General features: G+C 37.7%; 1 protein-coding gene across 1 annotated transcript; it reads left to right on the forward strand.

Annotated features, from left to right (window-relative positions):
- Positions 1-7,983: 7,983 nt before the first annotated feature.
- On the forward strand, positions 7,984-13,086 carry LOC140932623 (fibroblast growth factor 17-like). The gene is made up of 5 exons (XM_073382138.1): positions 7,984-8,254; positions 8,418-8,457; positions 8,556-8,724; positions 9,999-10,105; positions 12,465-13,086. The coding sequence occupies exons 1-5, from the start codon at positions 8,106-8,108 to the stop codon at positions 12,912-12,914; spliced, it is 915 nt and encodes a 304-aa protein (XP_073238239.1). The 5' UTR covers positions 7,984-8,105; the 3' UTR covers positions 12,915-13,086.
- Positions 13,087-17,919: the final 4,833 nt, after the last annotated feature.

Raw genomic sequence — 17,919 nt, forward strand, 5'->3', positions numbered from 1 at the left:
TTAGAGGATTACACATAGATCTCGGAGACACAGCGATGATAAAGCGGCGGTACCGTCATACAGTAGCCATGTACAACGTTAAGCCGGTGCGATCTATTAAAGGTCTATTTAAAACAGCAATTTCCTTTTCTTAACTTGAGACATTTTCATTATGATATTTCTAGTAAAAATAACATTTTCAATTTCCTATTGTACCTGTAAATAGATTTGCGGCACTGAAATGCTTTCCATTTTTAAAGCTGATCATACCGTCACGTTTTTTTCCGAACACCTCTGTTTTGTGGTCAGCGAGGTATTTCAACAAGTCTTTACAACTGTGCGCTCAAGGGAGGTTTTATTTGTTGTAAGAAGTTGTTGTTCTTAACCGAATTTCCCCTTGATTTCCCCCTTAATACTACGTGAGGCAAATGTTTGCTTCCGATAATATTCGGTACGATTTTGTCACTTTCTTTGGTTGATCTCTCTTTGATCTTATTGTCATAAGCAAGTGTTTAAAAGATTTGCTATCGTTACTATGAATATGCATGGACCAAACAATATTTTTTTTGAAAAGCGAAATTCTGAGTGATTGGTTTCTTAAGATCTATTACGGTCAGAGCGACAGATGCCTAGTCGAGGTCTCTTTTTTTCTGTTTTAACCTGCATGGCGGATGCTTTTGAAAATTATGTGGGGAGGTTATTCTGACAAGGGCATGAAGGGAAATCGAAACAAGTGTAAATTTGGAGAGGCTGTAAACAAGTTAAAAGAGAAAAACGAAGAGAAAAGTATTTGGGGGCGTGAGAAAAAGAAAGAAAAATACACCAAAAAAAACTTCCCCAACAACGGAGAGGAGAAAGGCTGTTTTTTCTTTGTTAACAACGCTGCGCGCAAGTTCAAAGTCTAAAAAAAGGTAAGAACTTGCCGCCACTTTTTTGTTCTTACCGCTCTTTTGACGTCAGCCGTGATCTATGACTTAACAGACGCACAACTAGACGGAATCTCTTTGTTAATCAGTGTTCCATAAGTGGATCAATGATCAAGGGTGGTCAGAAAACACTGGGTTAGTCCTCCGAAAGATACTTCTAAAGAAACCAAGGAGTTAGGTATTTGATTGATTGCTTATTTTATGCGGCATATTCATTGATATGGATTTATACTGGCCAGGTACCTTCAGGCTATTTAAAGACACGAAGTTCTGGTTCAATGATGCTTATTTCATGCAGAAAGACTATCCCACACTGTTTCAAGCACATGGCGTAGTCAATCGAACAAAACCGAACCAAAAATCAATCGAACTCAATCAAACCCAGTCGCTCGGATTACTGTACGATTGATTCGGTAATCGAACATAATCAAACTGGAACCTTTCGGAGAGTTCGAGTAATCGAACTATCGAACTCAATCGAACCTCTCGAACTTAATCGACTCGATTCGTATGGTTTTCCTCGGGAGAAAGACAAAACGGTATAAATTCAGGGAGTTTTTAGTGTCAATTGAATTGCAAAGATTTTCCTCTTACATGAATGTGAGGCAAAACTTAGGGCAAAATATTGGCTTAGGGGAGGGGTAGGTGGGCAATTTCCCAGAAACGTATCATGATCTAATGAGGGATCATTGTAAGTCATGCTAGAGTTTACAAGCCAGAGTTACGTTAGATATGGGTAATATGAGGGGGAACACGACACATTGATTGAATCTGTATTATTCTGATATGCTTTAGACGCCGAATAGAAACATGATTGATAACATCGGTATGAAATCAGAAATGGAGACCTTTCCTTGTTTTACTTACTCGGAAGCAAACTGATCCGCCCTTGTCCTTCTAATCGACTAGAAACGTGCGACTGTAATGCAAGTACAGTTTAAATCTTTATGGCTTCAGCGGCATTACGTCTTACAATCTTAACTTTATACAATTTTTCATTTCTGATTCATTTTTGCCGGAGTCAGGCTGGGTTTGGCCGTATTTTTTGGTTGTTAAGAGGATTCAGTGAACAAGACAGACTGATTAGTTGTCCCGCCGGTAGAAATTTTGGAAAAACAATTTCGACTCTCTCTCCCAGTCGCTGTTGCTTGATAGAGCCTTGATAATTTAAGGAGAAAGAAACAGTTTGATGACGGCATTTTCTTCCGAAAAAAATCCCGAACAAAATTTTATCCAGGGACAGAAGAAATCATGGTCATAGCAAGCTTAAACGCAGTTCTCTTCAGCCACGTACAACTAAGTTTTAATCATTTTTTTGATAACTTTTCTGAATACACGGATGATGGAGCTGTTGAAGCGCGCTCGTTAACACCGGAAAATAACAGTTCATAATAACTTATTATAAACGGCCATTAACCCCTCCAGCACCTTACAGTTGACATCACGATCATTTATTGTATACTTAAGAAGTTGTGTATTTACAAACACTGCCGGTTAACTTTTTGTGAGAAGCCAAATGCAGTTGTTATACTTCTTTAGTTTGGTATCCGGTCTTTCCCTTCTGTTGCACTATTTGCCTTGACAAGCAACATACCTGTACAGTTTAAAAAGGCTCTCATCCTGATCTCACATGTCTGAAAAAAAAAAATAGACAAATCTCTACCGAATAATCACGAAAATGCTTCTAAACAGATTTCGTATCGAATGCATCTCAGTTTTTTTTTTTCCTCCCCCAAGAAAACTTTTTGAGAATGATTGAGCTACATTTAGAGCAGAAAAGAATTAAACGATTAGCAGTCTCAAGAAAACAGCCCCCTCTGTTTTTAGCGCATTTTTCTTTTAACAAATAGCATCATGAAATCCGGGTATAACAAGGCCCCCCAACCCCCAGGTTAGGATCTATCTTTTTACAAAGCCACTCTTTGACATTGTTTTTTGTCTCCGAGAGACGTTCTTTAACAGAACAAAGTTTTAAATTAAACAAAGAAAGTAGGAAGGAAATTTTGTGCAGGCGTTTAAGAGGGAGGGAGAGAGGGGGCACGCCCTTCCTCTCTCCTTCGGAGTGCATTTGGCGTGCCCGCACACCTAGTTTTCCACTTTCCTCTTCCGTTTCTAACGCCTTTCACGTAAGCTACATGTAAGTGGAAACGAATATATACACATTTGTTTTATCAAACTAATAGCTACGCAGATATTATTAGACCTGGCCCTCAACCCGGATAAAGGCCTTCGTTTACCTGCGCCCTTTTTCTCCCTCAAAAGGAGAATTTCAAGGAATTTTTGTCGCCTAATTCGACTTTCTTAGATTTTTCATTGTGCATGGCAAAGAGTTTTCAAGGTTACTTTCCAAGTGCTACTAAAAAATAAATTCCCTTGGCATGAAAGCACTTTGCTCTTATTTCGACTTATTCGACAAACAACTCCAGTACCGTCAATTTTACAAGTATCAATTTATAAAATTTGGTTTGTTAACTGTTTCACTTGATTTTTGGATAACGAAGGAAATGAAAACGAAAGGAAACGAAGAAAATCGGAATTTTCTCGGATTTCAAATTGTAGGCATTCGCATTTGGTTATGATCACTTGAGACAGAAGAGGAGGTCTTACATGACGAAGTAACCAGTGCATAGCGGCAGTGCGGAATGTACAAGTAGTTACAGTTGAAGCAGGGGAAACGTTTTCCTGATGTAAACCCTTTTGTTATTAATTTTCTCGAAATTTTGGCTTTACTTTAGCGGTCGAGGAATATTTTCAACTGAAAAGTCAATAATTTGCGTAGAGAGTAAGGTCTGCAATATCAGCAGTAAAATATTTTGTTTTGCGAGTAAATGGTTTGGCTCAGCGTGCAAAGCCACTACGTCTAAAATTTAAGCGCCAAACCTGTTCGTATTTTTAAGTTTTGACATAAGGGATGATAACGTTATATTGCTTTTAATTTTCAAGCCTGTATCTATCGTACAAGTACAGTACCCTGATCTTCCAACTTATCGTACATTTGAAATAGTAGCTCTTATATCATCAGTGAGATCTTTAGGCATTCACTTTCGCACTGAAAATTCTAGTTTCCATTTTTAACAAAGTGAAAGTTTGGTCATCGCGAGACACAATAGAACGAGAGGATTCTGTATATCTTATTCAGTTGTCTAAAGAAAACTTTGCCGAATGAGATCTTACGCAACTCCATCGTGCTTGCAAGGCGCAGTCAATCGAGCCAGATCGCACTCCAATCGTTCGATTGATTTCGATTGGGTTGGGTAATCGAACATAATCGAACTCACCTAAAATTTGTGCCAATCGAACACTTTAGCAATAGGACATAATCGAGCGTCCGAAAATCGAAGCTTCAACAATTGTACGCCAAACAAGGCTTCTCGTTTCAAACAAGGCGTTGCGATTAACAAATAAGTTAAGTGTTTTGTTAAAATCTTTAAAATTAATCGATAAATTCGAGTCAACTAAAATGTGTTTAAAAACGATCAATATACGTTTCAGGGAAACTGCCCACCTATCCCTCCCCTAATGATCCGACTTATTTTGGTCTATAGCTAAGGAGTGGCTGGGAAAACTGATAGAAAGAGTTTCTCTGTGAAATTGTGACTGATAATAAACAGGAAAGATTTTCAAGGTGGAAAATTCAGATACAGTTTTACTTATTTACTGAACCTCACAGTCTGAAAAAACTCTTGCTAACTCAACGATACATGCTGGTCATCGTTTGACGTATGTGACTTAATATTTATGCAAAAGAAGTATTATCCGCATTCAAGAAAACAGGGGTTTATATTAATATGTTCCTAAATACATTTTATGAGCTATCTTATAACAACTTTTAATTGGATCATTTTACGTTTCTGGGAAACTGCCTACCAACCCCTCCCCTAAGCCAACATTAACACTTACTTTTACTTAGGGCAAAATGTTGGCTTAGGGGAGGGGTAGGGGGCAGTTTCCCTGAAACGCCGGTGTTTGTTTTATGAATAAGCGAAACATAAGCTATAACTTTAAAATTTTAAGGTTTAGTAAAGTAAGTAGAAAATTGATCGAGCTTATAAAATCTCTTATTTGAAATGTACTCTCAAACTGAACAAATGAAACATTTTGGCTGGACTGAGCGGAATACAGCTTCAGATGATCATCAAGTTAGTATGGGGTGGCAATTACTGACAATAGCATTCAGGCCCCCGTTACAATATATTTGTTATCCGTGATTTTACCAGCAGTGTATATTGATATAAACAGCTGTTATTGGCATTAGTAAAAAAAATGATTAAGGAAAGATCCACCTTGATAGATGAATATTGGAAATGCGTCAAGCATAAAATAACAGTAACCAGATGGAAAATTAATGAGATGGTACTTGGTCTGCTTCTTAGGTCCCTCAAAAGAGAGAAAGTCAAAGCGCTTGTTTCTACCTAACTTGTGCTTGAGGCTTTGGACCTCTAAACCTCTAAATCAATGGTGACTTATAAAAAAAGGCAAAAACTTAACGGAGAAACGTATCATACAAGTTCCAAAGTACGTGTGGTCCAAAGGTTTCGTGAGAATTGCGAATGATTGTTGGTGACGCCCAATTTCATCCTGTGTTAATTAACCACGAGGTGTGGTCACTTAGGCTTGGTCATAATCCTTTGACATTGCAAGGAAAAGTTTTCTGCATTCCTATACTGTAGTCCCATGCCACTCCCTACCCGGGCTAAACTTGCACTCTTCAATCATAGAATGACTACGTTTGGAAGGCTCACGTCCTAATGGTCCCAGTTTTAATATCCAACAAGAACAGAGAAGAAGGTAAAAACAAAAAACACACATTCGCAAAGACTGGTTGGTCTGAAAGCTGTCTTAATTTAGTTCTCTTGTCTGACTATCTTTTCTCACATATTTTCTTACTTAGTTCTGTCTATGATGTACTTTACTAGATTCGTAAGCATGAGTAATTCGGGTGTATTCACAAATAAATTTTAGCGCATTGTAGTCTTAAAATCCTTCTTTTATAGTACTCTATTATATTGAACTAAGGCTAAGTCAGAACGTGACGTTTTTATCTGAGTCTTGATGGCAAGGTTAGAAACGGTTTTCCACAACATATTTTGCAGTAGGATTCAAGCATTAAGAATGGCGAGGATAACTTACAATATGGCAAAATTAAAACTGCATTTTCTTCGTTGTGGCATAGTGGTAAACGATAGGTAACCAGCCGACCATTGAGGGTTGAGTTTGGCTATTCCAATATTTACAAAGAAGAGTTACATTGTGTTACATTTTTTCACTCTGACCACGAGAAGGTGCACTTGTTTACAAAGGGCTGAAAATAAAATGTTTTCAACCAATCATCCGCCTTCACGGTCTGCAATATGATCTTAAAAATTTACGCATTTCACTCCATTAACCTTCTTTAAAAGAAAGGTTTCTTACAAGAAAAACCATTTTTTGTTGTTCTTCTAAACTAAATGAAGGATTTGTCTTGCTTCGCCGAAAGTGGGGCTGAGATCGTTGACAAGTAAGCTAATGCGTACTAGACGGTGGACTTCATGTGTGTGAATTGACCCTGGTGCTTTCTACACTTCGTCCACATAGTGACACATGATTCTTAATTATAGCTAGCCGGCTCACTCCTAGGCAGCGTTTTTCAAAAGCACATACAGATACCTACAGCCTGCTTAATTAAGATATAGCAGCAAGCCGTTTCCACCTTCAGATACCGATAGGGGAAAAGGTGAGATAGCCTCGGCTGGTAAGTGCCTTTCCATTCCATCAACCCGTACATTAGGAAAACTAGAACGGTGAAAAACATTCAGACACGAATAATGGCATCGTGAGAAGAGAAACTGGGTTTTCCATGTTTCGTATTCTTAATATTCTAAAAAGAGGATCAGGACAAGAAATGGGAGGCACTTAATTGCTAGTTTAGCCAAGGAGGTGGCTATTCCGGGATATTGGAGATCTTTTGTTATTGCCCTACACGCTACTATGCACGGAGAGGACTGAAAATGAGGAGGAAGACTGAGAAGTATAAAAAATATCGATCTAATCTGTTTACTCACGAAAACGTTTCTTCAGTCTTCACCGTGCCAAGTAGCGTGTAGGGTAGGAACTCCGTAGAACTAGTTTAAAAGCATTCGAGCTTTCCAAATCGAATTAAAATTCACTGTTACATACGTTATTAACAAATTCCACTAAAATGCGAAATGCATATGACCATGCCAGCTATCTCATCCAAAGGCTTCTGCTTCAAAAGAAAAAAAAAAGAAATAAAAATGCTTACTGCCGATTGACCTTCTTCGTCCTTAACTGATCCTGTTTTATTAAAAAGCTAAAACAAGACTACGTCGGTTGTTCGTAGATTTAGATTAACTAAATTAATTAAACAAAGCTTAATTATGATAATGACATAAACGAGAAAATAATAACAAAAATAATAATATCGATGATAATATTATTAATCTGATTTGTTTTTCGAAGTCTTAAGATTCAAAATACTTATTCCTCGAGTGTGGTATTTTCTCTCGCTCAGCAGGGAGTTAACTGTTCCTTTTGCCTTACAATACCTTTGCATGTGAACCTTAAATTGATCAGCGAGTTCTTCCTGAATAACGATCATTCAACCACTTCCCCGGGTGCGCAATGTTTTCACTAGAGATTCATGATTTCCTTGAAATTAAATTCATTGAATCTTAAAGAAGGAAACAGCGGAGTACCAAAGTTGCAAAATTTTCTAATAGAAACTTTTAAAAGTGATGAGTTGACACGCTGTTTACGGAGTGACGATACAATAGTCCCATTTAACGCCTCCTTAAACACCCAGTTAATTTGTCCTCACATGGGATAATTGAATGAAACTTTAGGGAGGTTTTGACGCCGGGCTTTCTATGTTCTTAGTTCAAATTGCTTGTTAAATTTCACGCACGATCAAATGTGAAGGTAAAAAAAAATATGGAAAGAGTTCTAAATCGTCGATGCTATTGTGACGAGTTAATTGTTCTATTTCTGCGTTGTTGTTTATTTAAGGAGACCAGACAAGCCCACCTACCGCAACTCTAATTGTAAGCGATTACCTTAATTAATTTTGTTATCTGCAATGGTACATACAAACTCTCACCACGTTATAATGGAACAAAATCGACACAAAAAGAAAGGCGGCGGCATCCTTGAGGTCGAGTACAAAGGGTATAATTGAGCGAAGAACTACTGTGGGTTTTTGGAATGCTGGAAATTTTTCTCTCTTCTGTGCTGTGTTGTTGTGCTCACTCAGCTTTAATCATGTTGAATCGACTGGCCTTCCTAGTCACGCGCATCAAAACGAGCTCAATGTATACGCCGACATTTAAGCGATACCTTTTGTTTATCTCGTTGTAAGTATAGCACTCCGATTTTTTGACATAAGACACTGTCCAATTTACTTAACATCTGAAGCGGAAAATTTTTCTATATTTCACCGTCGACGTTTGATGTATTTCTCCCACGCATAAGCGGTTAACGAAATTATAAATTGACAAAATTTCCCGTTCGTTTTAGGAATTGCTTCATAACCTTCATTCTGGGACATGGTCACACGGTAAGCCAGCGCGCTAGAGATATTATTATTTTTGCATCAACCGCAAGCACCTATCTCAGTTTTATGGCATAAAATTCTTTCAAAAAATCTAACCACAGGATCGGGAGAAATACTTTGATAAGCACGTCAAGACGGAAAGAAGACGAAGCGACACCAGAAGCTTGCCATTTCACCGCGAAACACAATTGTATTCGCGCTCCAGTCGAAGTCACCTTCGAATACATGGAAAAAGAATTGATGCTTTGGGAAAGGATGGAGACAAGTACGGTAAGTATAGTTAGAGACAGAAGTAAAAGGTGACCCAAAACATTCTGCCAATATTTACAAAATGTTATAAAATATTAAGCGCTCAAATTTTGCTTTTAAGCTTGCTCCTTGCATCGCAGAAATGTTGTTTGTTGCTATCATCGAAAGAACACTTTCTAAAACGTTTATCTGAAAGTTTAACGCCTTTAAAGCTGTCGTCAAACACTCTCTTAAAAGGCTCCCCACGAAGTAAAGCGATTATCTCGAGTGTTACGTGTTAAGAAGTGATTTTTCATTCCGCACGTTTGATAGCAGCAGTTTAAACCACATATCCCGCATTCAAAATACTTTGTTCCATTTTTAGGCACGTATCTCATTTATAACTTTGCAATTAGATGTGGTAACTCAGATGCAAGTTCAACCTACACTATATATTTATATATATACATTTTTTTTCTGTGAGTGATTAAGAAAATCTCATGAGGATAAATGCGTTGATTTTATAAAAAGTTCTCGTCTTAGATTTTCAATGTTGTTTACTGTGAAAAGCATTTTGCTTAGCTGGTTCGCGAGGCTTTACTTAGCATTGATCATTACGAGATCAATTTTAGCAGAGAAATGTTAAAAGCTAATGCTATCACTAAACCGAACCAAAAAAGTATGTACGGCATTCACAGTTTACTTTATACGTAGTAAAACAGGATGTGATGGTGACCGCCTAGGACACTACTGTCTTCAAAAGAACCTTATTTGCGGCACAGGCCTAATCCTAAGAGAAACACTTAGGTCGACACATAACTGAGCGAGGAATTTAATTTAATCTATTTACGTCCAGTACACTATTGTTTGCCCTAAGCGGCGTCAGTATATTCTGTTGATAGCTTTATGAGGTCCCAATCAAACCTTTTGGTCAAAAAACTGTCAAGCCGGAGGCCGAAAATAAGTCTACTGTTAAGTCTATGAGTAGGGTTTTCTGAAAACGGTGGAAAAAGCTCTATAAAACGACGTTCATTTTTCTAAATGCATTTCGAGGCTCGTTTAGAACAAAAATGGCAAGAGCTTGTTTCTAGTTATTTGGTTTTAACGAAGTTGGGAGGCATGAGGGATTAGAAAATGTCTATCCCAAGCTGATAAACCGAAACACATATCAAAAATTAAAGCATTCTTAGACACAATGCAAAAGCTTCCGAAAAGAATTTTCGAACTTTATCCTGTGCAAACAAACCAGACTCAGTTGTTTGACACGTCATGAGACTGTTTTCTAATTGATGTATCCTTGCTTCTTCTTCTTGCAGCAAAACTGGTCATTGAATCGGACAATTTCGGAAGGGTACGCATTCGCGGAGCGCTGACTGATTACTACCTGTGCATAAAAAGAAATGCAACGTTTATCGGCAGAAAGGTAACTCTTGTTGCTTGTGTCATTTCATTATATTATGCCCCTAATGTTTACAATGTGCTGTGTATTCTTTAATAATAGGAAGGATTAAATAATGCAGTGGAATCTGGCAAATTTGCATCCCTTGGAGAAAAGCATTCCAGGGGATTGTACTTACTGAGCCCAATCATTTTCTAGCACAATTATGTGCACCAAGTCACATGTGTTCCTAAGAAGAATGCAGTGTCCGCTACGGTTCCAAAAAAAGGCGTTGCGCGTGTGAAGCTGTCCACATATTTGGCTTGGAATGACACTTGGTCAATATAACCCACGCATGGGAAAATTCCCTGCATTTCGGACAAAAGATAGCCAAACGGATTTCTTGAACATGTCAAAAAGTGATAAGCAACTGAACCTTTTAAATTAAATACTTAACCATTTAACAAACGTATTATGGAAGTACCTGTCAAATGAGTTCGACAAAATGGTAGGTTTTGGCTGCGACTGATTTGAATGTCAGTTTGTGTTAATTCAGTCCGACCTGTCCAGCCTGTTTCTGAATAACTTGCTCAATAAGACATCAAGAACTGTAACCATATTTAAAGTAAAAAGGTATCCTTCAAAGTTTTTCAGACTACATAATAATCCATGGTTTTTCGAGAATATTTTTTTTTATTTTCGGGGATCCAAGGAGACGCCTAGGGGATTATATCCTTATCGAATCAAACTAATCTTGAACCTAATTAGCTGAACCATTTTTTAAAAGTTGGAAAAGGTCCAAATTCAATTCTAAGCTCTCTTAAAGTCCTAACACAGGGATGGTGCCACAATAAAAACTAGTTAATTGCAAGTATGAGGAAGCCATATTAAGCAACAAGGATGTTGGCATGCATAAGATAATTTTGGCGCCAAAACTTCGAAATTGAGTCAAAGGGGCTGTCTCCGGCACGGCTATCTTGTTCACTGGACTAAACCAAGAGAGGATAAAGCTCCTCTCTTGATTAAACTTGCCAATAACACCGGTATTTTTTTCGCCAAGGAACATGACGTTAGCGAGGAATTTTATCGTAAAAGAAAAAATCACAGCTCCGTATCAAATGAATATCTCTCCTAAATCACACGTTACAAACAACAACAATGAACTTTTAAAACGGTTAGGTTAATAAGTTTTCAAAAACCCCAAGTATGAGTACTGCAATCCGTTTTAATCTTCTTCAAGTTTTTCATCTGTGCATTTCTTTGTATTTTCTGTGTTGTTCATACCTTTTTTAACGGTTTGAGCTGTTATTTTTATGTTTCACCCAATTTGGTGGCAGCTCTCGCCGTTTGAATTATGGTAAATTTCGTGACACAACTCCTATAAAATCGAGATGACAGGAAAAGAGGGTTTTCGTAACTAACGCCAGTGTGTTTGTAACTAATGCTTACATTCAAGTGTTTGCCTCATACATGTAAACCAGTGTTTGACATATGGGAGAATTATTTCTGGAAAACTGGTACAAACAACATTCTACTTTGTGTTTTTAAATATATATATATATTCCGTCGATTCCTTTTCATACATTTCGTCCTTACATGACATAACGGAAAATTATTTCCCCTTAGCAGTATTGATAGCACGAATGCTAGTGAGGCAGAGCAAAGGGTAAATGAATGAACAAAAAACTTAGTGAAATGAAAGCTAACAGGGCTAAGAAAACACCCCTCTGTAACAGACCCAGTGCAATATATATCTTCACCAGGTTCTCAGAGAAAACGTCACCGGGTTATTTTCCACTAGGGTTTTTTTTCTTAGTTGTGTGTCTCCAATAAAACCTGAAAGGGGTGGCAGTTCTTCACCTTTACCGGCATGAATCCTTTGAAAACCTTTCACATATTCCTTAAGCGGGAGCTACTAGAAGATAAAACTTTTTATACGAGCGCTGAGATCGATTACCTGTACCTTTAGACTTTTTTTGTCACCGGTGATAGTGTTTAATATTTCAGTGCGTTTAAACAAAGCTCGTTTCTTTACCAATTACAACTTTGAAGTCTTAAGTTCCCAGAAGGGAAGATTTTGAGTACGAGATTAAAATGATAGTGAAAATGAATTGCAGTTGCTAAAAGAAAGCCTGAAAAAATTCATGTTTTCCGGAATTCGAACCCTGTCCTCTGCGATACCGGTGCAACGCTCTAACCAATTGAGCCAGCAAGCAAGCTGGGAGCTGGCATTAAATCAGGTTCGTAATACTCCGCGAAAGATGAAGATAAAAAATTTATAATGAACTTGATATACAAATTTCATACATTTGAACTGCGCAGTCTCGTCAAATATATGAAATTCATATATTCATCATTTCGATGGTAAAATAGCAGAAGTAAAACAATGTGCCCTTTCTTGCAGGCCACAAGGTCGAGAAGGTGTGTCTTTTACGAGAAGTACGCTGAAAATCACTACACAGAATTCGTGTCTGCCTACAATGAAAACTGGACTATAGCTGTGTCCAAAAGCGGCAAAATGAGGCCAGGCCACAAAGGACGGAGGGGACAAAGAACAGTTCAGTTCATTGAACGAGCTTCAAAAATTATCATTCAAACTAAGAATGTGGAAGATGCTCTGTACATTGGACTCCGAGATCATATTGAGCAGCTGCTACGAGCATACAGAACTAAGGAAAACGCTGGTAACACTGGAAATGGGAGAAAAATGCCGCATCCAGGATACTCCAACTCATGGAAGCGTAAGAACAAGATGAAAAGGAAAGAGAAGAAGATGAAGAAAAGATCACAAAAGCGATTACAGAAAGCACTTAGAAAGCTACGCCGTAAAACAGCAAATGAAAACCATAGCTAAGATAGTATTTTTCCTTGCTTGACTCCACTTTTTGCCGTTTATATTTTTTGACCTTCATGCGGGCATCAGTAATGTTAAACTGTGTTAAATCAAATTCTAAAGTCCATCGACCCATCCACCTCTCACACATTCCCACTCCCATCACTTGCAAAAAGGTATAAACTTTAGTAATATAATGCCCAAAACTACGACCATTAAGGCAATTATGATTTTCTTACGCTAAGGGGCGTTTGTCTTCAGGAGATTTGCGTGTTTTTTTTTTTGTTTGTTTGTTTTTTTCAATTTTAGAGTTTAAGAAACAAATTGCATTATTCACTTAAAGTTTTGAGCCAAAGGGAGACCTTAAATTGAACGTTTCAAAAAAAGTAACTTACATACCAAGGGCTCTTATAATTTTCTTTAGAGATGAGGCAGATGGCTTAAGAAGAAACTGATCTAACACAGTCAAGTGATAGATGAACAGCGAGGAAAATTACAGAACTTAGTATATAAGGAAGGTGCGTCATTTAGGCTATGGTCGAAATCTATCAGATGAGAGGACCAACACTGATCTTTCCATTCAATGCAGTGAGGAGGCGAAAAAGAAAAAACGGTCTGTAAGGTGATTGAACTGTTTGAAGACGCTTTTACACCTTAAAGCCCATTAACGCATATTTACTTGCCGTATACGAGAATGATGAGTCTTCTTATCGCATATACAATGACAGATCGAATCTGAGGCCTTTAGAGATTGCCTTTTCGGAGCACTATGACTTGTGTTGTTCAAAGAAGTCTGAATTTCAGCCGTCTCCTCGAGTCGCAAAAGAGCTGAAATTGCGGCTTTCCTTAAAGCAGAAGAATTCTAAATTGTTTATAACCCAATGATGGATAGGAAAGTGGATCAAGCAAGTTTAATAGAAAATGACGCCTAGTTATCTGCTAGATCGCTATTTGCTGATTCGGTATCTGTTTGAAATAACGGAGCTTTTACGAGGAGAATTTCTCTGGAGAAAAAAATTACAGCTTTGACGCCATCGTGGTAAAAATCTAGGAGCTGAAAAGTATTTTTGACAGATTACTTTACGTGTTATAAAGTAATAGTTTTGCATACGTTTCCATGTGCCATTTCACTGCTCATATGTAAAAATATATTCCCAGTTGGAAGTTTTATTCTAACGTTTTAGTGCAAATAAGAAAAACAACTTAGAAGTTGAATTTTCCGTTTCTATTTCCGCCTTTTTCGACATGTACTACATCCACAGAGGATTGTAATGGACTGTCTCTCGTTTTCCTTCTGCTGTCTCTGACAGCTGGTAAAAATGATTTCGTCACTGAGAAGTACATGTATACTAGCCTCTTTTCTTTCTAAAAAGGAATGTTCAGCAGTTAAAGGTGCTGGTAGCCTTGTACTATATTTTAAAAATGTAAGCAAAAAATGAAGATAATCATAAAGTAACAGATATTTTGCAGATATGAAATGGGTAAGAGAATTATAGGATAATCCTTTTTGTTGTTGTTGTTGTTGTTGTTGTTACAATTTCATACGCTTTTTGACATGGTACTGTTATTTATTTGACTTCTATTCGTGCTATAAATTGTAGGCTTCGTAACGTCGTAAATTGCTTTGTACATAAAAAAAATAAGATGAGTGACTTGAACCATGAAATATGAATTGCACATTACAAGTTTAAATTAAGGATGAAAAACTTTAGAAATAAAGTTACATGTGGTTTTTGGTGAATCTCACTTGGCAATAGTTCCGTGCCAGTTTTATCCATAAGAACTATTTCAAACAGTTCTTCAATCTGTTCTTTTCCGAATTTAAAAATGTGTCAACTTTTGAATCTGATGTTTGCCGATTGCAGTAAACGAGATTCAAAATCTTGAGAAGAATACGCACGCGATCTGAGCTTATCCCGAAACTGAAATTAACGCCCCAAGGGATAACTTGGGTACCTTTCCGCCAGTCGATTTGTATTTCAAACTTAAACTTAAAAAAGTAATATTAAATTGGAAAAATATATCTGCCTGGATTTGCAAAAAGGTACCTCTAGAATTTTTTAGCAACAGTCTCATTTGAGGCTTGTTCGGTACTTGAACAATTTTTCTTCTTATGATGTTTTAATTTCGGTACAAAAAAACCCTAACAAGCTGCAGTATACAAAAAAATGATTTGTTTATAATGCAGTTTACATATTTTCCTTTCTCTCTTTTTACAACTTTTATTTTGCATGTAGAAATTAAATAGCGCCCAAAATTATTACTAGCCCTTCGCCCCGGACGGGACGCTTGCCTCCTACTTGCTAACTAGAGAACACTTACTCCCGGAGGGGGGGGAGGGGGTGCTCCCTATAATGGCCTATACTGGGATGTTCCGCCCGAAAGGGGTTCCTTTTTCACGCTTTAGGTAAATGAAACGATAAGGATTTCAGCATTTGAAGCATATAAAAGCGGGTAGGGAAATCTGTCATTTCGGTCTGTAAAGCCCAAGAGGGCTAACAGTTGCATTTTTATGGCTACCAAAAAAGACGCAAAACCTTCCGGATTTGTGATTTATTCATATTTCAAAGACGGCCCATTTGCAGCAGTTGAAAAGGATTCACTAGGTATGCAAAAGTTGTACCATTTGTTAATGAAATTTTTCAGAAGGGATACCTTTTCTGTCAAAAATGGCATACAGAAGATTAAGGGGTTTGAACCTCCACGTATAAAACACTGTTCTGTACCCCCCCCCCCCCCCACCCCCCCGCGCCTCCTCCAAAATGCAGCAATGTTGCAAAACAACTTGCAATGTTGCCCGTTTTACGTTAGCTTTTATCGCCGGAAACATAATCTTCATATTAGTATAATACGTTTGAGCATTTGTATGCCAGGGAAAGACAGTGCGTTAAGCTAATTTTTTCGTTCTCTCGCCTAAGTTCCACATTAGTAAACTCATCGTTACCTATTATGTTGACACCACTAATTTTTACTAGATTAAAAACGGTTACAATACCTTTGCTGCTGGTGAAAACGCCTTTTGAAATGCCATCAGGTGGCATGCATATCCTTGTAAGATGCAGGCGTTCAAATTGTGTATCCACCCTTTTTGCGTTGTGCCATCATCCTTTAATTATAATTTAGCAAAGGTTTGACCTGTTGATGAGGAAAAACGTGTTCATTAAACTCCATCTTAAAAGAATAGGGTGGTTTTCGGGTATTTTTGGGACGTGACCGTTCTGTTCCCTGCGAAAGGGCAGACATTCATGGTGACAAAGTATGTAGAAGAGACAAAGAAAACAGAGCTGAAATGGCTGACAGCACTTCCCGGACAGGGCTGAAAAGCGCAAACTGGCCGGTCAAAGGACAAGATGACCAGCAAACTCAGTTCGTTTTTGCTGGACTGGCTTCCTATTGCCTATAAAGATAATGACACCGTTTTTAAAACTCCAAAATTGTTTAGGAATAAATATTCATAACAAAATGTTTATTAATTAAAATAGGCCATTTGCACGATGACGTTATTTTACTGCTACGACCAGAATCCTTTTCCTTTGTCCTTTCTTATTTAAATTTGGTATTCTCAGCAAGGCTTAAATAATAAAAGCCGTAATTTGCATAAGAAAACAAAACCCTGAATGATTCTGGTCGTAGTAGTAACATGACGTCATCGTGCAAATGGCCTATTCATAATAGTAGAATAGAAAAATTGCGTTCAAATAAGTGATTTTAGTCAAACGCTAGCAAAATTCACACTGAATTTAAAACTCTAGGGAGGAAAAGAACAGAAGATTTAAAAACCCTCCCAAAATATTAGTTCATTGAAATTCATGAAAGAAAATGCAAAGGTCAAAAATTCAACGTTGTTAAAAGGTTCCTAAATTTGGACTGAGTTAAACCGAGAAAAATACATGAACGAGGCGACCCTAGAATTAAATTGACAAACTTGCTGACATCCGATTTTTTTTTTATTTTTTTTTTACTGTTTTCTGGTTTCTTTGTTCTTCAACGAAAATATCAACTTCTTGTTCCGTTAGCTGTGTTTAGTCGCTTAAGTATTCATTTTCTGCTGAGTTTTCGTCTCCTCTCCCGATTTTTTCCTGAGGGAGGAGGGGACGTCTGTACACAGGCTAATAAATCACTAAACCTAAAATTTTTTTGGCAGCCATAAAATGCGTCTGTTATCCCTTTTAGGACCTTTCACAGACTGCATTGAAAGTTTTTCCCACACTTTCATATACTTCAACCAATGAAACCCCCGCCCTTTTATACACATGAAGCCTGAAAAAGGTAACCCTTTCGAGCGGAGCCTCCCTCAGTTTTTTCCTTTTTTCTTTAAGCACCAGTTGAAGGATTGCGTCGCAAACCGAATTATCGGGAAAATATGATTCACCATTTTATTTTTGTTTTCTTTCTTTATTTTTTTCTATTGATTTTACTGATCCAAATCTACTAAATATCCGGCTGACCCTCAATGGTTTGTCGTTGTGGTTTTGCCTTCAAAAGTGTTTCGGTTTCGAAGATTCTCCATAAGCCGTTATGATGACTACCCCCAAGACATCAACTAGGAGTTAGATAAAGATGGATCACATGACACTCCTGATTCGATGTAAATGAAATCATATGATAAATCGGTTACGTAGCCTTACAACTTGCTTCTAGCAGAGTAGATTTGCTGTCAGTAAACTGACCCGCAAAAAGAAACTAAGTTAAGACTTTTCAACAACGTTTCTTTACGTTTTCATACATGATTATTTGCTTTTTGCCATTCGCAAATAGCTAAATAGCTAATCAAGGCGGTTTAGCAGGCAGCGGATCTTGATAAAAGCGCCAATGAGTAAAATTTACTTACAAATAACAATAAATAATAGTCGCTCGCTCAGTCACTGAGCCACCTTATTGAAGTTCGCTTCGTTCGGTTTTTTACAACTTTTGAGAAGTCGACTTGTACAGCTGCTTGTAGCAAGTCGAACGCACGCACGCACGCACGCACTGCGAGTCAACGCCTCCAACGCAGGTTAGAACGCCCGAAGTGTTTATATAAACC

The sequence above is a fragment of the Porites lutea genome, chromosome 4 (genome assembly GCF_958299795.1).
Source record: "Porites lutea chromosome 4, jaPorLute2.1, whole genome shotgun sequence".
Taxonomy (NCBI): Eukaryota; Metazoa; Cnidaria; class Anthozoa; order Scleractinia; family Poritidae; genus Porites; species Porites lutea.